General features: G+C 43.9%; 1 protein-coding gene across 1 annotated transcript in view; it reads right to left on the bottom strand.

Annotated features, from left to right (window-relative positions):
* Positions 1 to 24,648, bottom strand: part of FAM189A1 (family with sequence similarity 189 member A1) — a 179,028-nt gene that overhangs the window by 80,442 nt on the left and 73,938 nt on the right. The window contains exon 2 of the mRNA XM_033167057.1: positions 20,290 to 20,346. Coding sequence (XP_033022948.1) covers positions 20,290 to 20,346 — 57 coding nt within the window. The remainder of the gene's footprint in view (positions 1 to 20,289; positions 20,347 to 24,648) is intronic.

Genomic DNA, 24,648 nt, shown 5'->3' with positions numbered 1-24,648 from the left:
ACTGCATTCTCTAGCAGTGCAGGACAGATGCCAGTGACCAACATAAATTTCCTAGGGAAGAAGAAGAAACACTGAAGGAAACTTGTCTTGCGCCAAGGAAGGCGTTTTGGATATGAGTGTGTGCAAAAGCTGCCAAACCCAAATGCACCAGATGGGGTAGGCTTGTGATCCCCCAAAGCAGGAAATGAAATAGAAGAGCAATTAACAAATATGTTTAGAAAGAGTTGGGGAATGGGGGTGGGGTGGAATTGCTGATGGACCTGATTGGGGAAAGGCAAATGGAGCACATTTCCAGTAGCTTTCAGGAGTCACACCAGCCTATCGGCCAGGCTCCTCCAGCTTCTGTGTGTTGTGCCCTTGTTACTATTCAGGGTTACCATGGTGACCCCATGCAAGGAAAACCTAGCAAAGAGCATCACAGTTGGCTGAAGGGTAATTAAGACCTGCTTCTTCAGGAAGGGGTGAGAGCAACACCCCAGCAGGCCTCCTCCCCTCTGCTTCCTATAAATAGCTGTCTGCAGCCTCTGGAAATTCCAGCCAAGGAGACTACATGATTAGCAGGTGGTCCTGTCAGGCCAGAGGATGGGGAGCAGCAGAAGAGGTGGACGTGGAACAAGAAATGCAAGATAAACAGCCTGCAGCAGCTCTGGAAGAAAAGAGTGCCATGGGAGGGAAGATGGGTGGTGGCCCAAAGCAGCCTGAGCAAAGGGAACCACAGGAAGCCAAACACACACACACACACACACACACAAAATGAAAGGCTTTCCCCTTGTGAAAGGGCATCCATCAGCAAGCAACTTGCAACTCATTTGGGGAGGCTACCTGCATCTGTATTTAACAGCCAAGCTGACAGACAAACCTACAGTTACAAAGAACAAAGTGGGACGCAATTAATACATCCATGTACACCAGCATTTGAGATTCTATTTGTTGCCTCAGTTTACAGGGTACAGCAATTTTGAATTTTCCTGGTGATAAGCAAAAGGGGGGTTGGAAGGACACAAACATTTTAACAAACAGGCACACTTGCATCTTGCAAACATCTGCCCAAGTTATTGGAAAGCCATCCCTGGATAAGCAGGCCAATTGTCTGACTCAGCAGGAAGTGTTACCATTTATAAGCCATAGTTGTGCAACCACCAGGAGGAGATTGGAAGACTAACCACAGTTTAGCATGCTGTCTGAGCTCTAAAGTGTGGTTAATCTGAACTATGGTTGACTGAAATAAGCTCAGGTTTTTGAAGCGGGCTCATTTCAACTAACCACAGTTAAGACATGCTGTCATGAGAGATGATAAAACTGGGGGGGGGGGGAGAGAACCAGAAGAAAATTGCATGACTTTGCAAGCTATGGATTTAATCAAAGTGCTGAGTGCCAGAATAATGATTAGACCACATAAGCTGGCAGGAGTGATTGCATTTGGCCTTCCTGAAGTCTCCATGAAATTAACCAGTATATTCATCCTCTCTCTCACAAACAGAGCTCTCGAGAAAGACAGGCACGTTCTGTAAACCTCACATGAGGCATGGAAACAGCCACCTTGGAATTTTCCCTGCCACAAGTAATGGGTGCCAGCCTCCTGCACATTGGTAGGTACAGGTTGCTGGGAATTAATGAAAGATTTAAGATCTATCCGGCATCTGCAGTCATTCATTTCTCTTCTAAAGAGAGTACTTTCAACACTTACTATGCACTCTTTTCTACACCTGCAGTTCTTGTCAACCTGAATTACAAATGCAAAAACAAAACAAAATAAAAAGTTGAGCAAATTTCCCTGCCAATTTTAAACCCAACAAACAAACAAGCAAGCAAACAAATGAACAAACCTTATTGGTTTTAAGAGCATGAAAAATAATAAAATGATTTGCAACAGGAAATGAAATGCTTATTAACATCACCTAAACTCTACAGAGCAGCTGCACATGTGGCAGTAATTAGCTGGGGGGGGGGGTAGTAATTTCAACGAAAATTGCTCTTGCAGGTTATATGCATATGGAGGAAGTCTGTGTCAGATCTGGATTTAAATCAGACATGTGGATGAGGGGCTATGAGAGATGGGGAGAAGTCACACAAGCCAGAAGAGACTGAGGGAGAGGAGGACAGCTGCCACAGTAAAGAATTCAAGAGAGCAATTATCAAGCCCTATGTAACCAAAGTCTCACGCCACCTCTATGTTCTTTGAAACTACCAATTGTGCCCTCCAACTATGTGACAAAGCCATGAAGAAAGTAATTTGCAGTGGAAGTCTCCTTCCATCCCAAGAATCACCATAACTTTGGTCATAGCACCTTAATACTGTGTTTAGCAGTAATGGGCTCCCCCAAAGAATCCTGAGAACTGTAGTTTACCCCTCACAGAGCTACAATTCCCAGCACCCTTAAACTGCAGTTCCCAGAGTACTTTGGGAAGGGGGGAAGCCATAACTGCAGAAGTGTGCTTTAAATGCATGCTGTGGATGTGACCCTAAACATCACGTCATCACAGCTTCTATTTTAAAGTGTCTTGCCAGTGTGCAAAGCAGACGTTGAATCATTTTAGGCAACAGTAGCCATTTCTGCGCATTAATTTAAGCCAGAGTTTCTGGCTTGTCCTTTTCTTTTGTGGGCAAGCAACCTCTGGCTCCACATTGCCCAACTGCCCCAACATCATTCCTTCCCTGGCAGAAGCAAATCAAGATCCCTGGATCAGTGTTGCAGGTTTTCCGGGAAATTTTCCTATGCAAATTAGAATTATGTGGCCCTCAAGATGAAAAAGATTCCTTAACCCTGTCCTAAATTGTACTGAGAATGATAGCTATCACTGGAGCTTTGCAGGCTTTAGGCACTGTAGACAGGGATGACTGAGCCTTCATTAAATAAATCCAAGTCATTCTGATCTTGGTTTGATTTTTAAAGGCATTGCAAAGTTTCAGATAACAATTTACACTTCAGCACACTGCACTTCCGTCGCCTCCTTATGGAACTGCCTCCTCAAATGCAGGGAAATCATACACACACACACACACACACATATACACATATATATATGGAATCCCTTGCAGATATGAATGTGACAGTTAAATAATAATAAAATAAAATAAAACAGAAATAAAGCTGCCCACCTCTCATTTCCTGAGGGGTAGCTCCTCAGCAATGCTTTTTATGAGGTGACAGTTTTCCGACCTTGAAACATCCTGATGTCTAATTAAGATGCCTGCTTTGTTCTGTTACACAACAAACTCCCCACCTTCTCAATGCTAACGGAATCAAAAAGGGAAGGGAAGGGGAAACAACTGAAGTTTTCCAAGGAATGGGTTAAACAAACCTAGTGGTAGAAATAAAAAAGACATGGCAGGGGTGTGTCCTGTCACCAATCATTTATTCAGTGACTTTTTATTAATTAAAAATATTTAATATCCCACCTTTCTATTTTAAACAAATTTATGTTATTTTCACTCGCTACTATAAGCATTTATTGACACACTTTACCCTAGAATATGCATTTTTGTACATGTTCCTTGTCTGTAGGATTGCCTGCCAAATTTATAGTGTGAATTTTGAAGACTGACTGTTTCAGTTTGTGTGTTGTTTCAGAAAGTGCAAATTCAGCAAGGTCACCTTTAAATGCAAACCAAATTGAATTTCTTCACCATCCTACCTGGGCAGTGTGGTGAAAAGAACCCCTCCTTCCTTCCTTTCTCTTTCTCTCACTCTCCCTCTTTCTTTATACCTCCATACCCTTCTCTTTGTGAAGGTAATCCAGAAGTCACTCATGGTATAGATGCTGTACTGCAAGAACTTTTATAAAGCAAGTGGGAAAAGTTGACGGTGAAGAATAGCCAGATAGATGTCAAGATAAAAAGCTGCAGGGCACAAAGGCATTTTAAGCAATGCTGCTTCAATTTCCATCCTGGCATGGCACACTATAGAGACACTGTAATACTGGACTGGCAACGTCAGTATAGACTCTGATGTTGCCAGTCCAGGATTACAGTGATTCTCAATGACTTGCATGGCCAGTGCCTCACATCACTTTAGCATCAACTGGAGATGCCAATGTTGACACTGGCGAGGTAAGTTCAAGGGGAGGCAATGACAGCAGCGGTTTTTCAGACTTTTGATCTGCAGGGAATTCTTTCTGCATTTCAGGGTGTTAAGAAGAGCCCTGCTGAATCAGACCAAACACCCACCCAGTCCGCATTGTGTTCTCGCGGAGGCCCAGCAAGACAGGAGTTGAATAGCCCTCTCCCACTCCACTGGTGATCGTCAACCAACCAGTATTCAGAACCATGGCGCCTCCAGTTATGGAGGCCATGGAGGCACCCTGGATAGTAGAAGAAGAAGAAAAGTTTGGATTTGATATCCCGCTTTATCACTCCGAAGGAGTCTCAAAGTGGCTCACATTCTCCTTTCCCTTCCTCCCCCAAAACAAACACTCTGTGAGGTGAGTGGGGCTGAGAGACTTCAAAGAAGTGTGACTAGCCCAAGGTCACCCAGCAGCTGCATGTGGAGGAGCGGAGACGCGAACCCGGTTCCCCAGATTACGAGTCTACCACTCTTAACCACTACACCACACTGGCACTACACTAGTAGTCATTTATAGCCATGTCTCGCTGATCCCAGGCCAATTTCTTGACCAGTTTACGTGGTCCATTAGGGCACTTAAAATAATATCTTTTTTTCCCGGGGAGTGGGGGGAGAGATGCCCTAAACATTCAGAAGATAAATTTAGTGTAATTCAACCATCTGCATATTCCATTGCTAACATTGGTTGGTCCTTTAAACAAACAAACAAACATTTTTGCATTATCAATTAAATGAATTTTGTTGTTGTTACTTGATTGCTTACCTCCCTTTCACCATAAGATTCCAGGGTACGCTAGAACAATTTAAAAAAAACCACAACTTTAGAATAGTCTAGAGACTAGAGTGGGTCCTAAAAATATATGGTCACATCCACACAACACATTCAAAGCACTTGGCTTCCCCCAAAGACTCACAGGAACTGCAGTTTACACCTCACAGAGCTACAATTTCCAGCACTTTAACAAGCTACAATTACCAGGATTCTTTGGGAGAATCCCTGTATTTAAAAATTATGATGTGGCTGTGACTTATATCTCAGGTGCGAAAGGCCGGGGAAAAGAGGTGAATCTTCAGCATGCAGCAGAAACTACTTAATGAAGGTGCCAGTGGCACTTCTCTGGGGAAGGAAATCCACAACTCCGGTGCTACCATGGAGAATGTTCTCTCCCATGTCGCCATGCCCACCACTCTCCCAACCTCTGAACCTCTGAATTCAATATACCAACATAGAATCAGGAGGGAGGGTCCTAGATGACGAGAGAGTCATCTAGTCTTGCAATGCAGGATATATATGCTCAGCTTGAACCCATGACCATGATATTAAATGTCTCATGCTCTATTGACTGAGCTTTCTTGTTGAGTACCATGGCTATCTGGATTGTGATATGCTTGGCTAGGTACTCCAGTAGGAAAATGAACCTCAAATTAACAGCATGGGGTAAGAGACACAACATTAAGTGCAATCAAGAAATGTTCTTCCTAGAGAAAGCAGCTTGGCTTGGAACTAAAAACTGAGCTGCCTGCAAAACAGAGCAAAGGACTAAACCAGTACCAAACTTTGAAGAAAGAAACTGCCCCTTTTCACAGCTTGGGCATGAAATTTATGTATGTAAAATAAAAGCTTAGAGGCACATAAAAAGATGATTGATAACACATGATAAATTGCAAACAGATCCAGCTTGGCACAAATCCCAAACTGTAGATAGGGTTCTTTTTTGTCTCCTTTATTTTATTATGGTGCTGTGTCAAAGATACACTCTGGTATCTAATATGTTGACATTTTGTGACAGCTTAAAAACTGTTCGTGGCAAAAAAAGAGGGGGAGGAACCCCCACATGAAACATTGTGATATTTAATGCTTGCTAAGCTGCACTTTCCTATCAACTTGTTTTGACATCAGGGGAAAATAAATCCCAGAGTTCAGGGGGAAGTTGGAAAACAAACAGAATCTCAGAATCGAGGAAGAGCCCGCTGGATCAGGCCAAAGGGGGACCATCTAGTTCAGCATCCTGTTCTCACAATGGCTCTCCAGATACCCCAAAGGAAACCTGCAAGCAGGCTTGGGTCGCAAGAACACTCCCCTCCTGGGGCTCCCAGTAACTTCTGTTCAGAAGCCTTGCTTTCCATAGCTGCTTCTTAAAGAAGCAACCTCCCTCCTCCTGCAGAGGATGAAGATGCCAGTGCAGGTGTGAGTGGGTGAAAGGGAACCAAGCCGTTTTGGAGAGTGAGCTCTGTTTTGTGAAGCTCTGCAGGCTAAGAGCATCCGGGGTGCAGAGGGGATTCTTCCCGGAGGCCTTAGGTGGAGCTGGGGCTTTGGCTGTCCTAAGAACGTAAGAAGAGCCTTGTTGCTGGATCAGGCCAAAGGCCCATGGAGTTCGGGACTTTGTTTTCAGCGCAGCCAACCAGACGCAAGCAGACCCTGAGGGCAACAGTGCTCTCCCCATTTGTAATCTGCAGCAAACAGGGATTCAGAGGTCCTGCCTCCAGCCGTGGAGAGAGAACATTAGGCATCAAGCTTAGTTGCCATTGATAGCTTTACACTCCGTCTGTTTGCCTCACCTTCTTTCAAAGGCACCCAAGCAGTCATTGCTGCATCTTGTATGAGTGAGCGCCATAGTTTTAACTGTGCGCTGTGTGAATAACTACTTCATTTTGTCTGTTCTGATCTTCTGACATTCAGCTTCACTGGTTGGCCACAAGGCCTGATGCTACTAGCGCCAGAGGCTTCTCCCTCTTCACTTTCTCCACATCAGTCAGGGGTGCCAACGACTCAAATATTGGGGGGGGGGGGTTCAAGTAAGTGTTAGAAAAGCACCGCCCTGCATAATCCATCACACGACGCGACACGCACACACCATTTAATTGGCAATGCCCATCAACTGGGGGGGGGAGTTGTTTAATTTCCCCCCCAAGATTTTTTTTTTATTCAACAACACCTTGTCTGACTTCCACCCACCCACCCCTGGTTTCCAAATGTCACATTTATTTCCCTTGCATATAATTACTTTTTCCAATTACCGGTAATTTTCAATTCTTAATTTTTAACTAAATTGTCAAAATACTTCATACATGCTACATCAATCCTGCTAATGTTGTAACATATTTACAGTGTTGCTTAATGTAATCTATGATTTTTTTCCCCATTCTCGCATAAACTTCTTCTCGTCTTAATGCCTGATCTTCACGGTAAGTTTTGCCATTATGGCATATTCTGGTGCTGCGGGTTAAACCACAGAGCCTAGGGCTTGCTGATCAGAAGGTCGGTGGTTCAAATCCCCATGATGGGGTGAGCTCCCGTTGCTCGGTCCCAGCTCCTGCCCACCTAGCAGTTTGAAAGCACATCAAAAAGTGCAAGGAGATAAATAAGTACCGCTCCGGCAGGAAGGTAAACGGCATTTCCGTGCACTGCTCTGGTTCGCCAGAAGCGGCTTAGTCATGCTGGCCTCATGACCCGGAAGCTGTCTGCGGACAAATGCCAGCTCCCTCAGCATATAGAGTGAGATGAGCGCCGCAGCCCCAGAGTCTGACACAACTGGACCTAATGGTCAGGGGTCCCTTTACCTTTACCATCTTAGTTATCTTCCTTTGCTGGGACGCCTTCTTCTTTCAACTTTTGGGCAAATAACATTCTGGCAGCCGTGGTAGCATACATAAATAGTCTCTTTAGGTTCTTTGGTATTTCTTCCCCCATTATTCCAAGCAAAAAAGCTTCTGGTTTTTTTAATGAAAAGTTATCTTAAACATTTTTTAAAATTCATTATATATCATTTCCTAGAAGTTCTTTGCCTTTTTACAAGTCCACCACATATGTATAAATGAACCTTCATTATCTTTACATTTCCAACATATTTTGGAGGAATTTTTATACACCTTTACAATCTTTACCAGAGTTAGATACCAACGATACATCATTATCCCTGGATACGCACACCTCTTGATACGCATCCTTCGGGTTACGCACATGGAAAACCCGGAAGTATTTTTCCAGGTTTCACCGCGCACACATGTGCAGAATCACTCTATGCGCCGCACGCACATGCACAGAACAGGCACCTCCAGTTGCAAATTCCTTGGGATCCGACCGGAGCTCTGGAACGGATCCCATGCGCAACCGGAGGTACCACTGTAATTTTCTTTCAATGAACTACACACCGTGAATTTCAAATCCTCTTTCCACAGCTTTTCCCATGACTCAAGTGGTATATTATGTCCCAAATCCTTTGCCTATTTTATCATTACATCTTTAACCTCCTCCTCTTTCGTCTCCCATTCCAACATTCTTGATAATAATTTCTCATTATTTTCCAATAATTCTTTTTCAAACTGAAGAATTCCTTCCCAAAGCCTTTCTCCTTATCACTTTTGAATACAGTGGTACCTCAGGATACATACGCTTCAGGTTACATACTCCGCTAACCCGGAAATAACGCTTCGGGTTAAGAACTTTGCTTCAGGATAAGAACAGAAATCGTGCTCTGGCGGCGCAGCAGCAGCGGGAGGTCCTGTTAGCTAAAGTGGTGCTTCAGGTTAAGAACAGTTTCAGGTTAAGAACGGACATCCAGAACGAATTAAGTTCTTAACCCTAGGTACCACTGTATTTACTTTTTTCACAGATATCGCTTCCAATGGGGAAACACACCAAGGTGTATTTCCCCTCCATATTTCATAAATTGATTTCCTTACAATGTGATTCAGGAACCCCTTATGAACCTTTACCTTCTCATACCATAGGTAAGCATGCCAACCAAATCTATTGTCATGTCCTTCTAAATCTAATACACCCATATTCTTTAATTGTATCCACTCCCATAACCAGCGAAGACAGGACACTTCATATTATAATTTCAAGTCTGGCAGTGAGAATCCCCCTCTTTGTTTTGCATCTGTTAATAGTTTATATTTTATTCTAGGTTTTTTCCTCCCTTCCAAGTACAATTTCTTTGTTGATCTGTCCATATCAGGTGAGACTACCCCATTCATATCACCCATTAGGATTATTTTTTGATCCATCAACTCAAACATTTTCTCTTCTAATTCCTTATAAAATTCTGATTTTCTCTCATTTGATGTATATGTCCCAATAATTACAATTTTCTCTCCTTGCAACCCCCTCAAATATTTTATGGGGGGGGGGTCAAAGGGACCTCAGCCCCTAGGCTCCTATGACATCACTGGAAAGTGGCTAAGCAGATGTTTCCTGGGAGCCAGCAGGCAGGACATGAGCACAATTGCCCTCCATTGCTTTGCAAGTCTTTTAGCTCTGCCACCACCTACATCCAGCCTGTCTGGTTGTAGAATACAGTACCAGGAGAGAAAAGAAGAGAAATATTGCCTACCTATTTGAATATTTACAGTATGAGCAACTCAGAGGCAACAAAACACATTAGCATGCAGATGGCCCTTTGTGCTGGGAGATGATAGGGTTTGTCAAGCATTAGAGTGAGTTTTGAAAATAATAATCACAAGCTAGACATGCAAGTCCATAAGTAACACAATATTTGCTACTCAGCCAGGGGGAAATGAACATGCACATAGTTGCAAATCAACCAATTAGCACTGCTTCTTTCACTGCTTAATCACTCAAAGTGGCAACTATTTATTTTATTTTTTGATGGACTGATTGCTTTCTGCACTGCAAGAGCTAATCCCAAACAAACCCAAGCAGCAAAGTGTTTGGGGTGACAAAGTGCTGCTTCACACATTACGCTTTTAGGTGTGCACCTGAGTTTCTTTTATTTCCATGTCAAAGCACATCTTGAAAGTGTAACAAATGAATGAGGTAGCAATGTGCTTGGGAAACAAGAGAACCAGGATTGGCTGAAATGCCATACTCAATGTGCACTCAGCAAACCCAAGTTGCCTGCCATGTACTGTATGGAACTGACCAACCTCATGGCAACGAAGAGCTGATTCACACGTGTATGATGCACACTACGAGTGATAAGCCTTTTCCAGGCAATGGGCTGCATTCTTCCAGGACAAACCTCTGTGGACAATCTAGTGACCAGTGCTTCAGAGACATATTCCAGACAGGCAACAGCACTTCAGGAGGGCAGGTGAGGGGCTGGCCTGAGGCTGGATGAAGAGGACTAAATTTGGCAAATGAGCCTGAGGTTCCTAATCCCTGCTGCACACATAGTTATTCAGCCCTCAGGCCCAATTCATAGATGGCCTGAGCAACACAGAAACGACATCATTGCAGCCACTGCATGGGCATGCAGCGTGGCATGAAAGTGAGCCTTCAAAAGGAGATGCCTCATTCACCCGGCCCATTTGACACAAGGTCCTTCACATGTTATGCACACCTGTTTCAAGGTCCTTCACATGTTATGCACACCATTTGCTCCTGCCCACCACAGGGTATAGCGCCTACCTGCTGCGGCCATGTGTGAACTGGAGCGAAGATGAAGCAGGAAAACGTCATTGTGCTACTGGGTGGGGTAGTGTTTGCTCCTTCTCACAGTAATTGATTAATATCAGAAGCCACAGGCCACAATGAAGGAGTCCAGTCCACAACTTTCCCCCACTCTAAAGTCTACACAGGTGCGGAAAGAAGCCAAAGGTGGCTGGGGCTTCCAGCTTTGACTCTCACAGAGATTCAGAACAGATAAAAGAAAACGTACTTCTTTGCGCAATGCAAAAGCTATGGCATTTGCTCCTAGAAGGGGGAGTGATGGCCACCCTGTGATGGTCCCTGCTCTCACAGATGACATAGCTCACCTATTAAACTTAATGGAAGACCTTCTCAACTTCATGTAGAGAGGAACACATTCTCTCTACAGCAGTGTTTTTCAACCTTTTTTGGGCAAGGGCACACTTGTTTTATGAAAAAAATCACGAGGCACACCACCATTAGAAAATGTTAAAAAAATTTAACTCTGTGCCTATATTGACTATATATAAAGTAATTCTCTTGAATAGGAATCAAATAAACACAATTTTTCCCACGGCACACCAGGCAACATCTCGCGGCACACTAGTGTGCCGCGGAACAGTGGTTGAAAAACACTGGACTAGATGACCCTTGGGATCCCTTCTATGCTCTTCCTAGGCTTGCTGCCCACGCGAATGGGCCTAGAGGGTTGTGCCAAAGGTTTTGTGGGGGTGGCCAGAGGCAAAAGTGAATGAGCAATGCAGCATTGCTATTTTCCTTGAAGCTTGAATTTGTTTTATTCTCACCCAAAAAATGGCAGCTAGGCGTTCCGTTGTGGCGACCAAAACCTATGTTTGGCAATTATGGTAGCTTATATCCTGAGTTTCTAATCCTGGGTGCATTGGAGCCATGCAGAACTCAGGAGTTTCCCAACACCCACCTCCCCACATGTCTCTCCACCCAGGCTAGCAACAGGGATGGGTAACTACTGCCCCTGTTTGTGTTGCTCACCAACCTCTTGCCCAACCTCGTCTTCCTCTACAGCTCTCCCCCGCATCCTCTCACAGCTGCTTCAAGCCCCCAGAGCAGGGTCAATGATGGAGTTGGCCTGAGCATGTGGGAAAGCCTTGAGGGATGAATAGGGAGGCCTCAAGCCCTGTGCTTCGCCCCTGAGTGTGGGGTCCCCCACGCCTTCAGTTGCAACTCCTTCAGAGCAAATCTGAACAAACAATTCCCTCCATAATGCAAATGAAGACCAACACTTAGAGTAGAAATTCATCACCCACAAAGATAAAGCTCAGGTGCACATATGGAAGCTCTAAAAATAAGCAAGTTGGGTTTCATCCTTCCAAATGGCTTATCTCCAGTAAGGCTTCAGCAGCGCTTTATCTATGAAGAAAACTGGGTCCAATTCAAGCCTTGAGAGTTGCACTCTGTTTGGGGGGTCCTGATGTTTAGGTAGTTTCTGGAAGTCAACTGGATCTGTTCCTGGAGGCAGATTTGCCGCCTCTTCTCTCCCTGCATGTCTCCTACAGACTGAGCCTGGGCGGAGAGCAGGGGCTTGGGCAGGTTGATTTAAAGACTGCTCTGGTCTGGTGCGATGTGGGTGGTGCTCTGGTCAAGGAGTGGCTGGCCGTAAAGAGACTCTGCGCCTACTTTCCCAGTCTGCTTGTAAATTACACACATTGTCAAGTCCTCCTGGTTTTTATGGGCAGCTGTGGTGGAAATAAGAGAATTATGTCCATGTTGTGCTTTGGGTGGCTGTTCCGCTGAGAGTTTTTGTTGCTCTTTTGTCCAGTGGGTAAACTGGGCTGTGGAATCAGAGCATTTTCCATTTGACTTAATTTTAACCATCTGGTCCCTTTCCTGACCTCTTCTCTGTGACCAGGCTCATGAGATAAGGTATGTAAAATCATTTTAAGCAGAAAGGCAAACAGTTGCCCTGAAGCTGGCGGTCTCAGTTATTTCCTGACCTGGTAATAATCAGGATTATGTGCATAGGCCATGGCAACACGGAATGAGGAAAAATACATCTTTATGTGAATCTCAGCTTTTGTTTAACAAAAAGAAGGGTGTGCTTTTAGCCCTCATGGATGCAGATATGTACTTGAAAGGCTCTTGGGATTTCAACATGCAGACGGAAATGAACAGGGTCTCCCGTAGGTTGGTCCAGGAGTTCAATGACCTGTCTCCTCCTGACTATCAGAACCAGAATAAATGATGCTGGCAGTAAACCAGCAAAGGCTGAAGTATGCAGAATGTAAATCTTTTCATAAATCGAGTAGGAGAGTCTTGCTTGTGTAGCTGATTGTGCTGCAGAGGGTATTTAACTCTGATAAGTAACTTCCCAACTACATGTGGTCACCTCAGAGTGTCTCCTAAAAAATAATGTCATTTCCTTTTCCTGGTACATCAGTCTTTTGCAGGCCCTGCCCAATGATGAGGCAGCGGGAGGTGCCCACCTCCAAGTGGTGGAAGCACACGAGGGGGCACTTGCCTCGCCTCTGCTGCCCACCCTACCACCTGCACCAGCAGCAGAGAAGTGCCGTCGGCAGCAGTTTTCGGGGATATATCGCCAGAATCTTGCGAGATCTCATTTGTTGTTGTTCAGTCATGTCCGACTCTTCGTGACCCCATGGACGCCAGGCACCCCTATCTTTCACTGCCTCCCGCAGTTTGGCCAAACTCATGCCAGTCACTTCGAGAACACTGTCCAACCATCTCGTCCTCGGTCGCCCTCTTCTCCTTGTGCCCTCCATCTTCCCCAACATCAGGGTCTTTTCCAGGGAGTCTTCTCTTCTCATGAGGTGGCCAAAGTACTGGAGCCTCAGCTTCAGGATCTGCCCTTCCAGTGAGCACTCAGGGCTGATTTCTTTAAGGATGGATAAGTTTGATCTTTTTGCAGTCCATGGGACTCTCAAGAGTCTCCTCCTCTCAAGAGATCTCATAGAACACATGAAATCTTGTAAGACTTTGGCAAGATCTCACCAGAAACTACTGGTGCTTCGCTAGGATTGTCCAAGCAACAAACTAGTTTAAAATACTTGTGAAAATACATCACAACATATTTAAAACTGGCAGTTAAAATATAATTTGCCCTGGCAGCAGTGCAGTGGCTAGCCTCATGTGCACCTCAGTTTCCAAAGGCCTGTCTGAACAGGAATGTCTTAGGCTGGTGGCAGAAAGATAGCAGAGAGGGAGAGAGCCAGTCTTAGCTCTCTTGGGAGGGAATCTTACAATATGGGGGCAGCCACAGAAAAGGCTGTTTCTCATATCACTGCCAACTGTGCCTCTGATATGGAGGCAACAGAGTGGAGGTGCTCACCTGAGGATCTTAGCACCTGACCAGGTTTGTATGGGAAGATACAATCTTTCAGGTAGACTGGCTGCTCGCTGCTTGATCCTACATGTGTTCACTCACAAGTAAATGCCATAGAGCTCTTGTTACTGTTTATTAATGTATATACAGTGGTGCCCCGCAAGACAAAAATAATTAATTCTATGAATTTTTTCGTATTGCGGTTTTTTCGTCTAGCGAAGCAGCAATGACAGCCGCGCTCCGCTAAACGAAAAAAAAAAGACGAAAATTTTTCGTCTTGCGAAGCAGCCCCATAGACTTTTTCGCCTTGCGGGGCAGCTTCCGCTAGACGAATGCCGTTTGTCTAGCGAGTTTTTCGTCTAGCGAGGCATTCGTCTAGCGGGGCACCACTGTACCACATAATCACCGGTGGCTTCTATGCAGTTGACAAAATGTAAAGCTTGTTACGAAAAACACACATAATTAAAGTGTACAATAAAACTGTTTAATCAAAATATTGAAATAAATACCCAGAATTAAAATGTATAATCAAACAAGCCTATTAAAACAGCACAACAATAATAAGGAGTTAAAGCAGCAAATGAAAAATGGGATGTTTAAGTCAGGAAACAGGTGTGTCTTCAAGAGCTGGCGGAATGTCACTATTGATGGGGGCCTCTCATATTTCAGCAGGAGAAGCATTCCACAGCACTGGTGCCACCAGTGAAAAAGCCCACCGAGGTGTTACAACAAGCCGATGATAATTGTGTTCAGTAGACCTCCCATCCAGGTTAGCATCTATTGCGTTGCAGTCTTAATCCCTGAGATGCTTGCTAATTAGGTTTTATATCTGTTTTCTTTATATACATCAGGCTGTTGGCAGGAGACAAATACTGGAGGCTACATCTTTCTAGCTAGCACCAGATGGACCGGTCTAAATTTGGAACTTTGTTAGCATGTGTTGAATTCTGAAATTTTTGAAAGTGTCACTACTATTTTGTTCTCCCTGTTTCAGGGGCAGCTTGTAGTTCGATCAGTTGCCTTTGGGAAAGAGGGTGCTGGAGCCCAGACGGTGCTTATCCATTTAGGCAGCATCAGTCCCCCAGAACCCAACAGCCCTTGTGGCTCTCCGGAGCTGTCTCTTACTAGTCACATGCCAAATTCAGTTCTCTCTCTCATTGTTTTCCTTAGGTCTTACCCAGGTAGATGCATACATGTTTTACCAACTTGGGTTGGTAAGACATTTACGGCCATTCCTAGACCAGGATAGTTTGATCAGAGTTGTCCATGCATTGGTAACCTCATGGTTGGATTACTGCAATGCACTCTATGTGGGGCTACCCTTGGGCTGGCCAAGAGGCTGCAGCTAGTGCAGAATGTGGTGGCTAGGCTGCTTGTGGGGAAAACCACACCCAGCACATAAGAATTTGCTGGCAGGATTTGCATTGGCTGCCAATTTGCTACCAGGCTACGTTCAAGGTGTTGGTACTAACATATGTCACTATACACATCAGGACCAGGTTATTAGAGAGACTACCTCAGTGTTTTTCAACCTTTTTTGGGCAAAGGCACACTTGTTTCATGAAAAAAATCACGAGGCACACCACCATTAGAAAATGTTAAAAAATTTAACTCTGTGCCTATATTGACTATATATAAAGTAATTCTCTTGAATAGGAATCAAATAAACACAATTTTTCCCACGGCACACCAGGCAACATCTCGCGGCACACTAGTGTGCCACGGAACAGTGGTTGAAAAACACTGCTCTACAGTAACCTCTGCCACAGCTTTTAACTGTGAGTCTACTCTCTATCTCTCTCTCTCTCTCTCTCTCTCTCTCTCTCTCTCTCTCTCTTCCCCCCCCCCCCCGAAACAAACAGAAACGTAAGCTGCTCGTGCATGTCGGGGAAAAAATATGGGTGACTCTGAAGTTAATAATTAGCATAAAAATGTGTCAGTGCTCATAACTGATTCAGAAAACTCATTTTCCAGTTGCACCTTGAGGGTTCTGTTTCATCCAAATGATATGGCCTGTGCCAATTTTGAGAGTTCATCCCTTCAGAGGCTAAAGAGGATATGAAGAAAAATGCTGACGTTCTCTTAAGGTGGTGAACAGAAGTTTATTTTATATTCCACCCCTCCCAAAAAATCTCGACAGGTTTTTGTTTTTTTAAAGAAAGGCTGACCTTTATGTGATTTGCAGGAGTTCACCCTGGAGCTGGATTTTAATGTAAGCAATCAGGCTCATAAGAGGGGATCTACAGGGTTGAAACTGGCTTCCCCCGACAAGACGTCAAACTTTTCCAGTATGCTGTAACTGCGGCGAGAATTTTATTAGCACAAAAATGGAAACGAGGAAATACCGACAAAAGAAGAATGGACGGTAAAATTAATGGAGTTTGTGGAACTGGATAAAATGACGGGAAGAATCTGAAAATTATGAAGTGATAGTTTGGAGCAAGAAAATATAATTAGAAGTACAGTGGTACCTTGGTTAAGTACTTAATTTGTTCCGGAGGTCCGTTCTTAACCTGAAGCATACTTAACCCGAGGTACCACTGTAATAGTCATTATAAAATCATGTGAAGGGATTGATGGGAGTCATGGCTTTAACAAGGATGAAAAATTAATGTGATAGAGTTTACCAATGTATTTTTATAAAATCAATAAAATGTTTATATAAAAAAGAAAGAAACTGACTTCCCCCATGCCTGCAGCAGCTGCCTACAAGGGAAGGAAGATCCAGCAGAGGCCCTACTCCTAACCGTGAAACTACTACAATAGGGAACATGATATTTCCCTCTTTCCTTCCTGCTACACAGCTTTTAAAACACCAGGACTCATGCTCACAGCACAACTCAGTCTGAAGCTGGAAGTGTCCTTCCATATTCTAGCTAGCTCAACAAGTGGGTGTCCAGCGTGATCAAACCCTCTGAACAAGACTACAGAATTTCTGCTCTACCAAGTCACAACAGGCTCCACTAGCCACATCGAATGGTCCATCCGGGACTCTAGACATGTCCAGGTTCTCCTGTTTCCTCTGGGGCTTCATCTTTGAGACTCTTTCGGGTAGTGAAAAGTGGGATATCAAATCCAAACTCTTCTTCTTCTTCTTGAGATCAGTGTTGGCTGGTGCTCACTGAGACTGGTATAAGGCAGGAAGACCAACAGTAGGGGGAGACAGAGCCAACAATAGGCAGAGCCAGCTAGGTCAGCCAATGTGGTATACTGGTTAACATATGGCATGTTTTTAATTAGAGGGTTTTTTTTAGGGGAGGGGAACCTAAATTAGATTGGAAGAAGATTCTGCTTACATGGAGCACAAGAAAGGAGAGTCTGACTAAACACCAGAAAGGCCTTTCTGGCAGCAAGAGCTGTTCGAAAGTGGAATGAACTGCCTTGGAAGGTGGTGGACTCTCCTTCCTTGGATGTTTTAAAGCAGATCTTGGATGACCAAGCTTTAATTGAGAATCCTTCATTGCAGGGGGTTGGACTAAATGACCCTCGGGAATCCCTTCCAACACAAGTCTAGGATTCTATGATGGCTGTAGGGCCTTCTCTGTGTTGGAACTCTTTGCCTAGCAAGGCTGCCAGCCTCACCTCACTTGGCATCTTTCAAAGGCTGGCTAGGACATGCCCATTAAGATAATGAGTTGCTTTTGTTGAATCTGACTCTGTAGGATCCTCATAGGATCAGCAGGTGAGACATAAGATGTTTAAATAAATAAACAGGGGGAAACTATTTGGCCCCAATCCCGTGTTTACTTCTTCATCATTCCAGTCCTGCTGCAATCAATAAGACTGATGCGCAACTGAATGCATTACTGAAGTCTTAAGATTTTATAGCATATCAGCTCAGACCCAGCAAGTACAAAAATCCTGACCAGGCCAATTAAAAAGGATCTTGGCATTCTATGGTAATTTCATGTTGTACAGGGTGAATTGTATTCTGCCAGAGAGCGCAGTGGAAGGTAAGGGCCCTGGAGTTCAATTCCTTTGGGGGGGAAACAAGCTGCTTCTCACGTCATAAGAATCATAAAGGGACCTATTCATTTTGGGTTTCTCATTTTTCAAATCTGAAATTCAGTTCTCTACATTTCCACGTCAATTTGTGATTTTTTAAAAGTGCTCAAATAAATTCATCAATATTTTACTGTAAAATGTTCCTAACATACACATTTTTGCATACGTAAAATGCTAAAATGTATGATTTTGTGCACACTTACATTATTTCACCCATTATTTGTTTGGAGAACTGTATTGCAAAATTCAGATAAATTTAGAAGGATAATTGTTTTGGAAACTATGACTCAGGTAGACTAGCCTTTAAACATGAACTGAATCTAATTTCTCCCCTATCCCTACAACAGGGTATAAGCCCTGGGATGGGGCTGAAAAGAAAGGCGCCCCTGTATCGAGGGAGTGGGACTCACACAACTAGATGCATCTCCATAGAAAACTACTCCCTATGGATAATAACCAGATGTATGAAAGACAACTGAGTTAGAACCCTTTCCCTTGACCTGCTGGTTGCCCCAGTGTCAATTTTTAGGACTGTACCCAATATTCTCTGTCCAGTAGGGACAAGGGCACATGCACTAGGGGGCAGATGAGTTTCAATGTTGCACAACAGAGGGCTTCCTCAACAAGCAGAAGCAAGATAAATTATTCAGCAGAGGCTACGGCCTGCCTTGGATTAAGGGAAAACTACTAAATGCAGATGGCGCTGTGGTCTAAACCACAGAGCCTAGAGCTTGCAACGGGGTGAGCTCCCGTTGCTCGGTCCCTGCTCCTGCCAACCTAACAGTTTGAAAGCACGTCAAAGTGCAAGTAGATAAATAGGTCCCGCTCCGGCAGGAAGGTAAACGACGTTTCCGTGTGCTGCTCTGGTTCACCAGAAGCGGCTTAGTCATGCTGGCCACATGATCCGGAAGCTGTATGCCGGCTCCCTCGGCCAATAAAGCAAAATGAGCGTCGCAACCCCAGAGTCGTCCGCGACTGGACCTAATGGTCAGGGGTCCCTTTACCTTTACCTTTACTAAATGGTATTTGAATTCCTCAGCAAACTGGTCTCCACAGTGAAGACATTAACAACTCTCTGGTTCCATCAGTATTTGAGCACAGGGCACAAACTATCACAAACTCTTAGCTGAATGTGAAGTGGGCACTGGAAGTACAGAGAAGGTACACAATTTAAAGGAGGTGAAAAGCAGAAAAGCACTTTGCTTGCGTTTTTTCCCCTTTTCCTGGAAAGTAGTTTTCAAAATATCCTTATTCCTATTTAGTTCATTAATGAACAACATTCATTTCAATTAACATTGCAATCTCAGTATATAAACACCTTTGGCAGAGATATTTCTCACAGAACCATTCCATTAATGTCTGTGAATTCATACCAAATTAATTGTGTGAAAGACAAGAGCCGCTTCCCTTATCTTTTCACTGGCTATTTAATGAACATGCCTAACAAGAAGCGTTTAGTCCTTAATTGGCATCTTGCTTAACAAAGCTGGATTTTAGGAAGATGTTGGCAGGCAGCTAATGATGCTACCCAAAAGAGAGAGGATTTAACTGGATTTTTTCTAAAAGAAACTGACAAAGTTCAAAGGTGGGGTTCGGACTTGATTTAAAAGTTGCTAATATTCAGATGGAGTGATTCAGAAGTACATATGAAGAGCCCAGATGAATCAGACCAAAGGCCTATCTTGTCCACAATTGTAATTTTCACAGTGGCCAACCAGATGCTTTTGGGAAGCACAGAAGAAGGGGACAACTCTCTCCTGTGGTTGCTGGGATTTCGTGTCTTCTGCCTCTGAACATCAGACACGCTTCAAATCTCTGAAGGGCTGTCACATAAAACAGAACAAAGACTTGTTCTCGGCTGCTGCCCCAGAGGGCATGTATACATACAATGGGCTTAAATTACAAGAAGGTAAAATTTGATTGAAAAGTAGAAGTAAGTTATTGTTATTGTTGGCAGGAGCAATTTGACAATGCAATCAATTGCCTAGTGCCAGGATAGAGTACATGTGACCTTCCAGATGTTTCTGGATTCCATCAGCCCCAGCTAGCATGGCCAATGCTCAGGGATGATGGGAGTTGCATTCCAATGAGATCTGGAGGGCCACAGGTTCTGCATCCCTACCTAGAGCAATGGCGGGCTCTCCCTCACTGGAGGTCTTCAAGTGAAGACTGGGGAGCCATCTGTTGGGGATGTTCTAACTCTGCAAAGCCTGTACCAGGTATGATACAGGTGCCTTCTCACTCAAGGGTGAGAAGCCAGTGGTCCTCCAAATGTTGCTGTAATCCAGCAACATCTAGATGATCACAGGTTCTCCGCTCCTGCTCCACCTCTAGGACTCCATGAGGGATCCATTTAGTTAATGCAACAAATAATCACTGATTCATCTGGATTATCCTCCATGAATCTGGCTCATCACCTTTCAAATGATACTATCATTTCATGGGACTATGAATACCACAAATTAGTTATGCACCATGCAAAGATGGGCATCCTTTATTTTATCTAGACAGAAGGAATTTTTACTTACCACAAGAGAGAGAGGCCTTTTCCATGAGACAACTCCGATCAGTCCAGAGAGCAGCACCTGAAATTATGCCAGAAGGGTTAGCTGAAAGGCAAAGGGCATGTCTGCCATTGAAATTAGCAATTGTAGTTGGTCCCATCTAGGCCACCAGAGACAATGCAATAAGAGTCAAAGGGGGGGGCGGCGGGGGCGGCGCCCTACAGATGTTGTTGGACTACATTACAGGGGTGGCCAACTCCCAAGTGACTTGCGATCTATTCACAGAGTTAAAAACTGGCAATGATCTACCCCCTTTTGGGGGGTTCAGGTCAGAGTTGTTGAGCTTTTTTAAGGAACGAAAGCCCTGTTTGGGGGGGTTCAGGTGAAAGAGTTTTTGAACTCTCTTTTAGGGGGGGGTGAAGGGAGAAAATGTTGAGCTTTTTTTTTTAGGTGAGCCAAAGTTGTTGAGCTTCTATGGGGGAGCCAGTGATCTACCACAGATGTCCAGTGATCTACCGGTAGATCACGATCTACCTGTTGAACATGCCTTGACTACAACTGCCATCATCCCTGATCACTGGCTGGCTTGGGGACTGATGGGAGTTGGTCCAACAACAGCTGGATGGCACCACTTTAGCTCCCCCTGTGTTCCGATAAATGTGGTCTTTAAAATAAAAAAAGTAGAGTACCTAAATTGATCACTTTCATTTTGAAGGAAAAGCAACCACAGGACTCCAATCCAGAACATGCTCCTGAACCAGATCAGGACTCCTTGCCAGTTTCTCCCAGCTGTTGTTCCTTTACCCCCAAGGTGCTGTTTCCTGTAAACAGCACCTTTGAGGGAGAGAACAGCCAGGGTCGACAGCCAGGAAATGATATAATAATAATAATAATAATAATAATAATAATAATAATAATAATAATAATAATACTATTTATATGCCACCCACCTAACTGGGCTGCCCCAGCCACTCCGGGCAGCACCCCTCAAAAATAGTAAAATTACAATACAACATCACATACAGTGGATGCTCAGGTTGCGAACGCGATCCGGCGGGAGGCACGTTCACAACCCGCAGCGCTGCGTCTGCGCACGTGTGAGTTGCGATTTGGCACTTCTGCACATGCGTGAGCGCCAGAACCCGGAAGTAACCCATTCTGGTACTTCTGGGTTCGGTGCAATGCCCAATCTGAAATCACACAACCTGAAGCAGCTGTAACCCAAGGTATGACAGTGTACTAACAACTTTTGATTATGTACCCATGGGACAGAATTGCATAGATATATTTGGCGGGGGGGGGGCTCTATATTTGTTGCTTTTGATTTCTTTATGCATACAAATCCTTATATAGACATTGGTATAAAAATATCAGACTTTTTATATCATTGGTCCATCTAGCTTAGTTTTGTTGATTCTGACTGGAAGGGGCTTTCAAGGATTTCAGGCAGGGATATTTCACAGTAATACTTTGAGATAGTAGGGCCTGAACTTGGGACTTTCTGCATGAAGAGCTTGCACTTTACCACTCGGGGGAGGCCAGTCACTAGTGCAAGGTGGGGCAGAGTTGTACCATTATTTATTTGCAATCCCAAACCCAAATCTATATCCCATCAGTCCTGTGTCCCCCATAGCCATATTAATACATTTCCTATTGTAGGAGACTCCATCCATTTCTCTTGGCATGAGCAGAACTGAAAAAAAAATCACATGACTCATGCAACATTTCTAAAGTCCAGCTTTTCTCTTTAGTATCTGGGTTTTAAATGCCTGGTGCAAGCATCTGATCATCACTTAGGTGCCCATTACTTAGGTTTTTAGGGAAGACGATGGGCAGAAAGCCAGAAACAGTAGACTCTGTCTCCAGGGACCCCCAGCGCTCTCCCCCATTAGCTGCCTTGCCCATTGCCCCACCAGTTCCAATGGTTGCCAGCTACCACTGACCTATGACATCCAAACATATGTTTGCATTTTCTCTTACAAACCCACATGAATTGGGTGGGTGCATGGGCACATGTGCGCGTGCACACACACATGTGTAGGTGTGACTGAGAAACCTCGCTGAAGGTTCAGAATCAGAACAGCTAAACTAAGATATAAAGAGCAAAAAAAAAAAAGACTTCCAGACTTGTTTGTAATCGCTTAAGCATCTGGGTATATTAAACAGGACAGGCTATTATTAATGGCAACCTGCTAAAAGGTAAATATATGCCTGGCAGCCCTTGTTATAGAAAAACATGTAGAGATTAAAAAATGCTACAATAATACATTTATATCAAACTGTTTTACAAAGCAGGGGTGCGTTAGAGAGTTCACTGCCCTGCAAGAGATTAGCTTTCATGCTCTGAAGCCGCACAAATTCCAGAATTTCAACAATCATGCTGGAAATTTATGGCAGTCACCCAAGAAAAAGCGTGTCAGAAAACTCACTTCCCTATTTGTTTCCTAACACCTCAACGTTCATAAATTTTCAGCAGCTTTTCAGGGAACAGATGAGGGCTGGCAAACAGAGCAGAGATTTGGACTCGGGGGCTAGAGGAGTTGAAGCACAGTGCAGAGTGTTGAAAATCACCCTGCAGGTGCCACCACCCAAATGATAAACTCCCTGGCAGCGCAGGCTCGTCTGTGGCGGGTGTTCTGCACAAGCTACCCCTTATTACCGACACGTTACTGCATTAATGTAGATTTCTGGATGACAGCCAAGTCAGAGAAGAGCAGAGAATTTCTCTCTGCAGTTAATTAAATTTGCTGACATAGCTAGGAGAGCCTGTCATTACTGTTACGATAACGGTCCCAGGGCTGATAATCCTGTAAAGTAGCATTGCTTTCAGGAAGGTGAAATGACAGGGTGAGGCAGTTCAAGAGAAGGCATGGCAGCTACATACTCTCAATTAAATAAGCGCTCTAGCTGAAAGTGTAAGGTCATATTTAAAAATGAAACCAGGGCAAGATAGCAGGCAAAGAATGCTGGAGTGTGTGAAAGTCTGTGTGTTCTCCCTCTTCCCTGGATTTCGCGCTTCCTATTCACACAACTGAAGAGATGCCAGGCAAATAACATTGGCCTTCCTTGCAAGACCATTCTGCAAAACAGCACTTTATCACATTTTCATGGCTACCACCCTCTTGTATGTATATGCAGAGCAGCCTTTTATGCAGAAGCCTTTGGGAGAACAAATGCTTTTGCATTCTGAAGGTTTCGCCTCCTTCACCAGAGCTGGCCTGCCATTTAGCCAAGTGATAAAATACTGTCAACTGACAGCAGTCATATACTTTATGGAGCCATAACACTTAGAGAATTGGCCCGCTGCCCAGTCAGCACAGCTGCTTTCAAAAACTGGTGTAAGTTTTTGTTTTTAATAGTTTATGTTACTTTGCTTTATTTCTATTTTTATTTATCAATCAATCGATTGAAAGATATAATCACAAACCCTTTTGTTTCAAGACAAATGCCAGAGAATAATATACCCTGACACCTACCTTCATGTTGTCAAAATTTATACTACTGTAAATTCGTAATAGAATGATAGAATCAGAGCAGACACACTGAAATCAGTTGAGGTGATTAACTTTAGCTATCAATAATATACCGGTACAGGTGTAAACTGACCAAATTTTAAAACAAGTAGGCACCAGTGATTTTATTTATATATTTAGCACTTTCTGGAAAAATGACACAAAAACTCTGCATGGCCAGAGGGCAAAAAAGGCTTCCATGGCAGACTAGTGGCCATTTTTATTTTATTTTTTGAAGTAATTTTACTAAAGATTTCTTGATTTACAAAGGTATGTGCAATGTCTCTTTCTCATATTTTTTACATGTATCATTTTTACAAATCAGTTTCATTTGTTGAGACATTGGGAAGAAAAGGGGGGAAAGAGGTGGACGGGGTGGGAGGATGGGTGGGGGTGGGGTCGGGTGACTATGTGTCTATTTTACTTAATATATGTAGGGTTTTGTGTCAGCGTTGCTTGTGCAGGTTCTCTTTATATTTTAAGCTCTCTACTTAAAAGCAGTTAGTTCCCTAAAACCTGTCAGAACAGAACAGTTTTCACCTGCTGGCAGAAGGACAACAAAGAGGGAGCCAGTCACGCTCCTCCAGGAAAGGAGTTCCAGAGTCTGGGAGCAACCACTGAGAAGGCTCTGTCCTGTGTCCCCACCAAACATGCCTGTGAGGGTGACAGGACTAAGAGAAAGGCCTCCCCTGAAGATCTCATAGCCCAGGTAGGTTCATATGGGAGAATACGGTCCTTCACATATCCTAGACCTAAATCATATAGGGATTTAAAAAGGAACACACACACACACACACACACACACACACTGCTATTCATAAAAATATACCAGCACAGTTTACAACAATCATGCAGTAAAAAGAATATAAAA

This window comes from Lacerta agilis, chromosome 13, assembly GCF_009819535.1.
Source record: "Lacerta agilis isolate rLacAgi1 chromosome 13, rLacAgi1.pri, whole genome shotgun sequence".
NCBI lineage: Eukaryota > Metazoa > Chordata > Lepidosauria > Squamata > Lacertidae > Lacerta > Lacerta agilis.
This window is presented reverse-complemented; position numbering and strand designations above follow the sequence as displayed.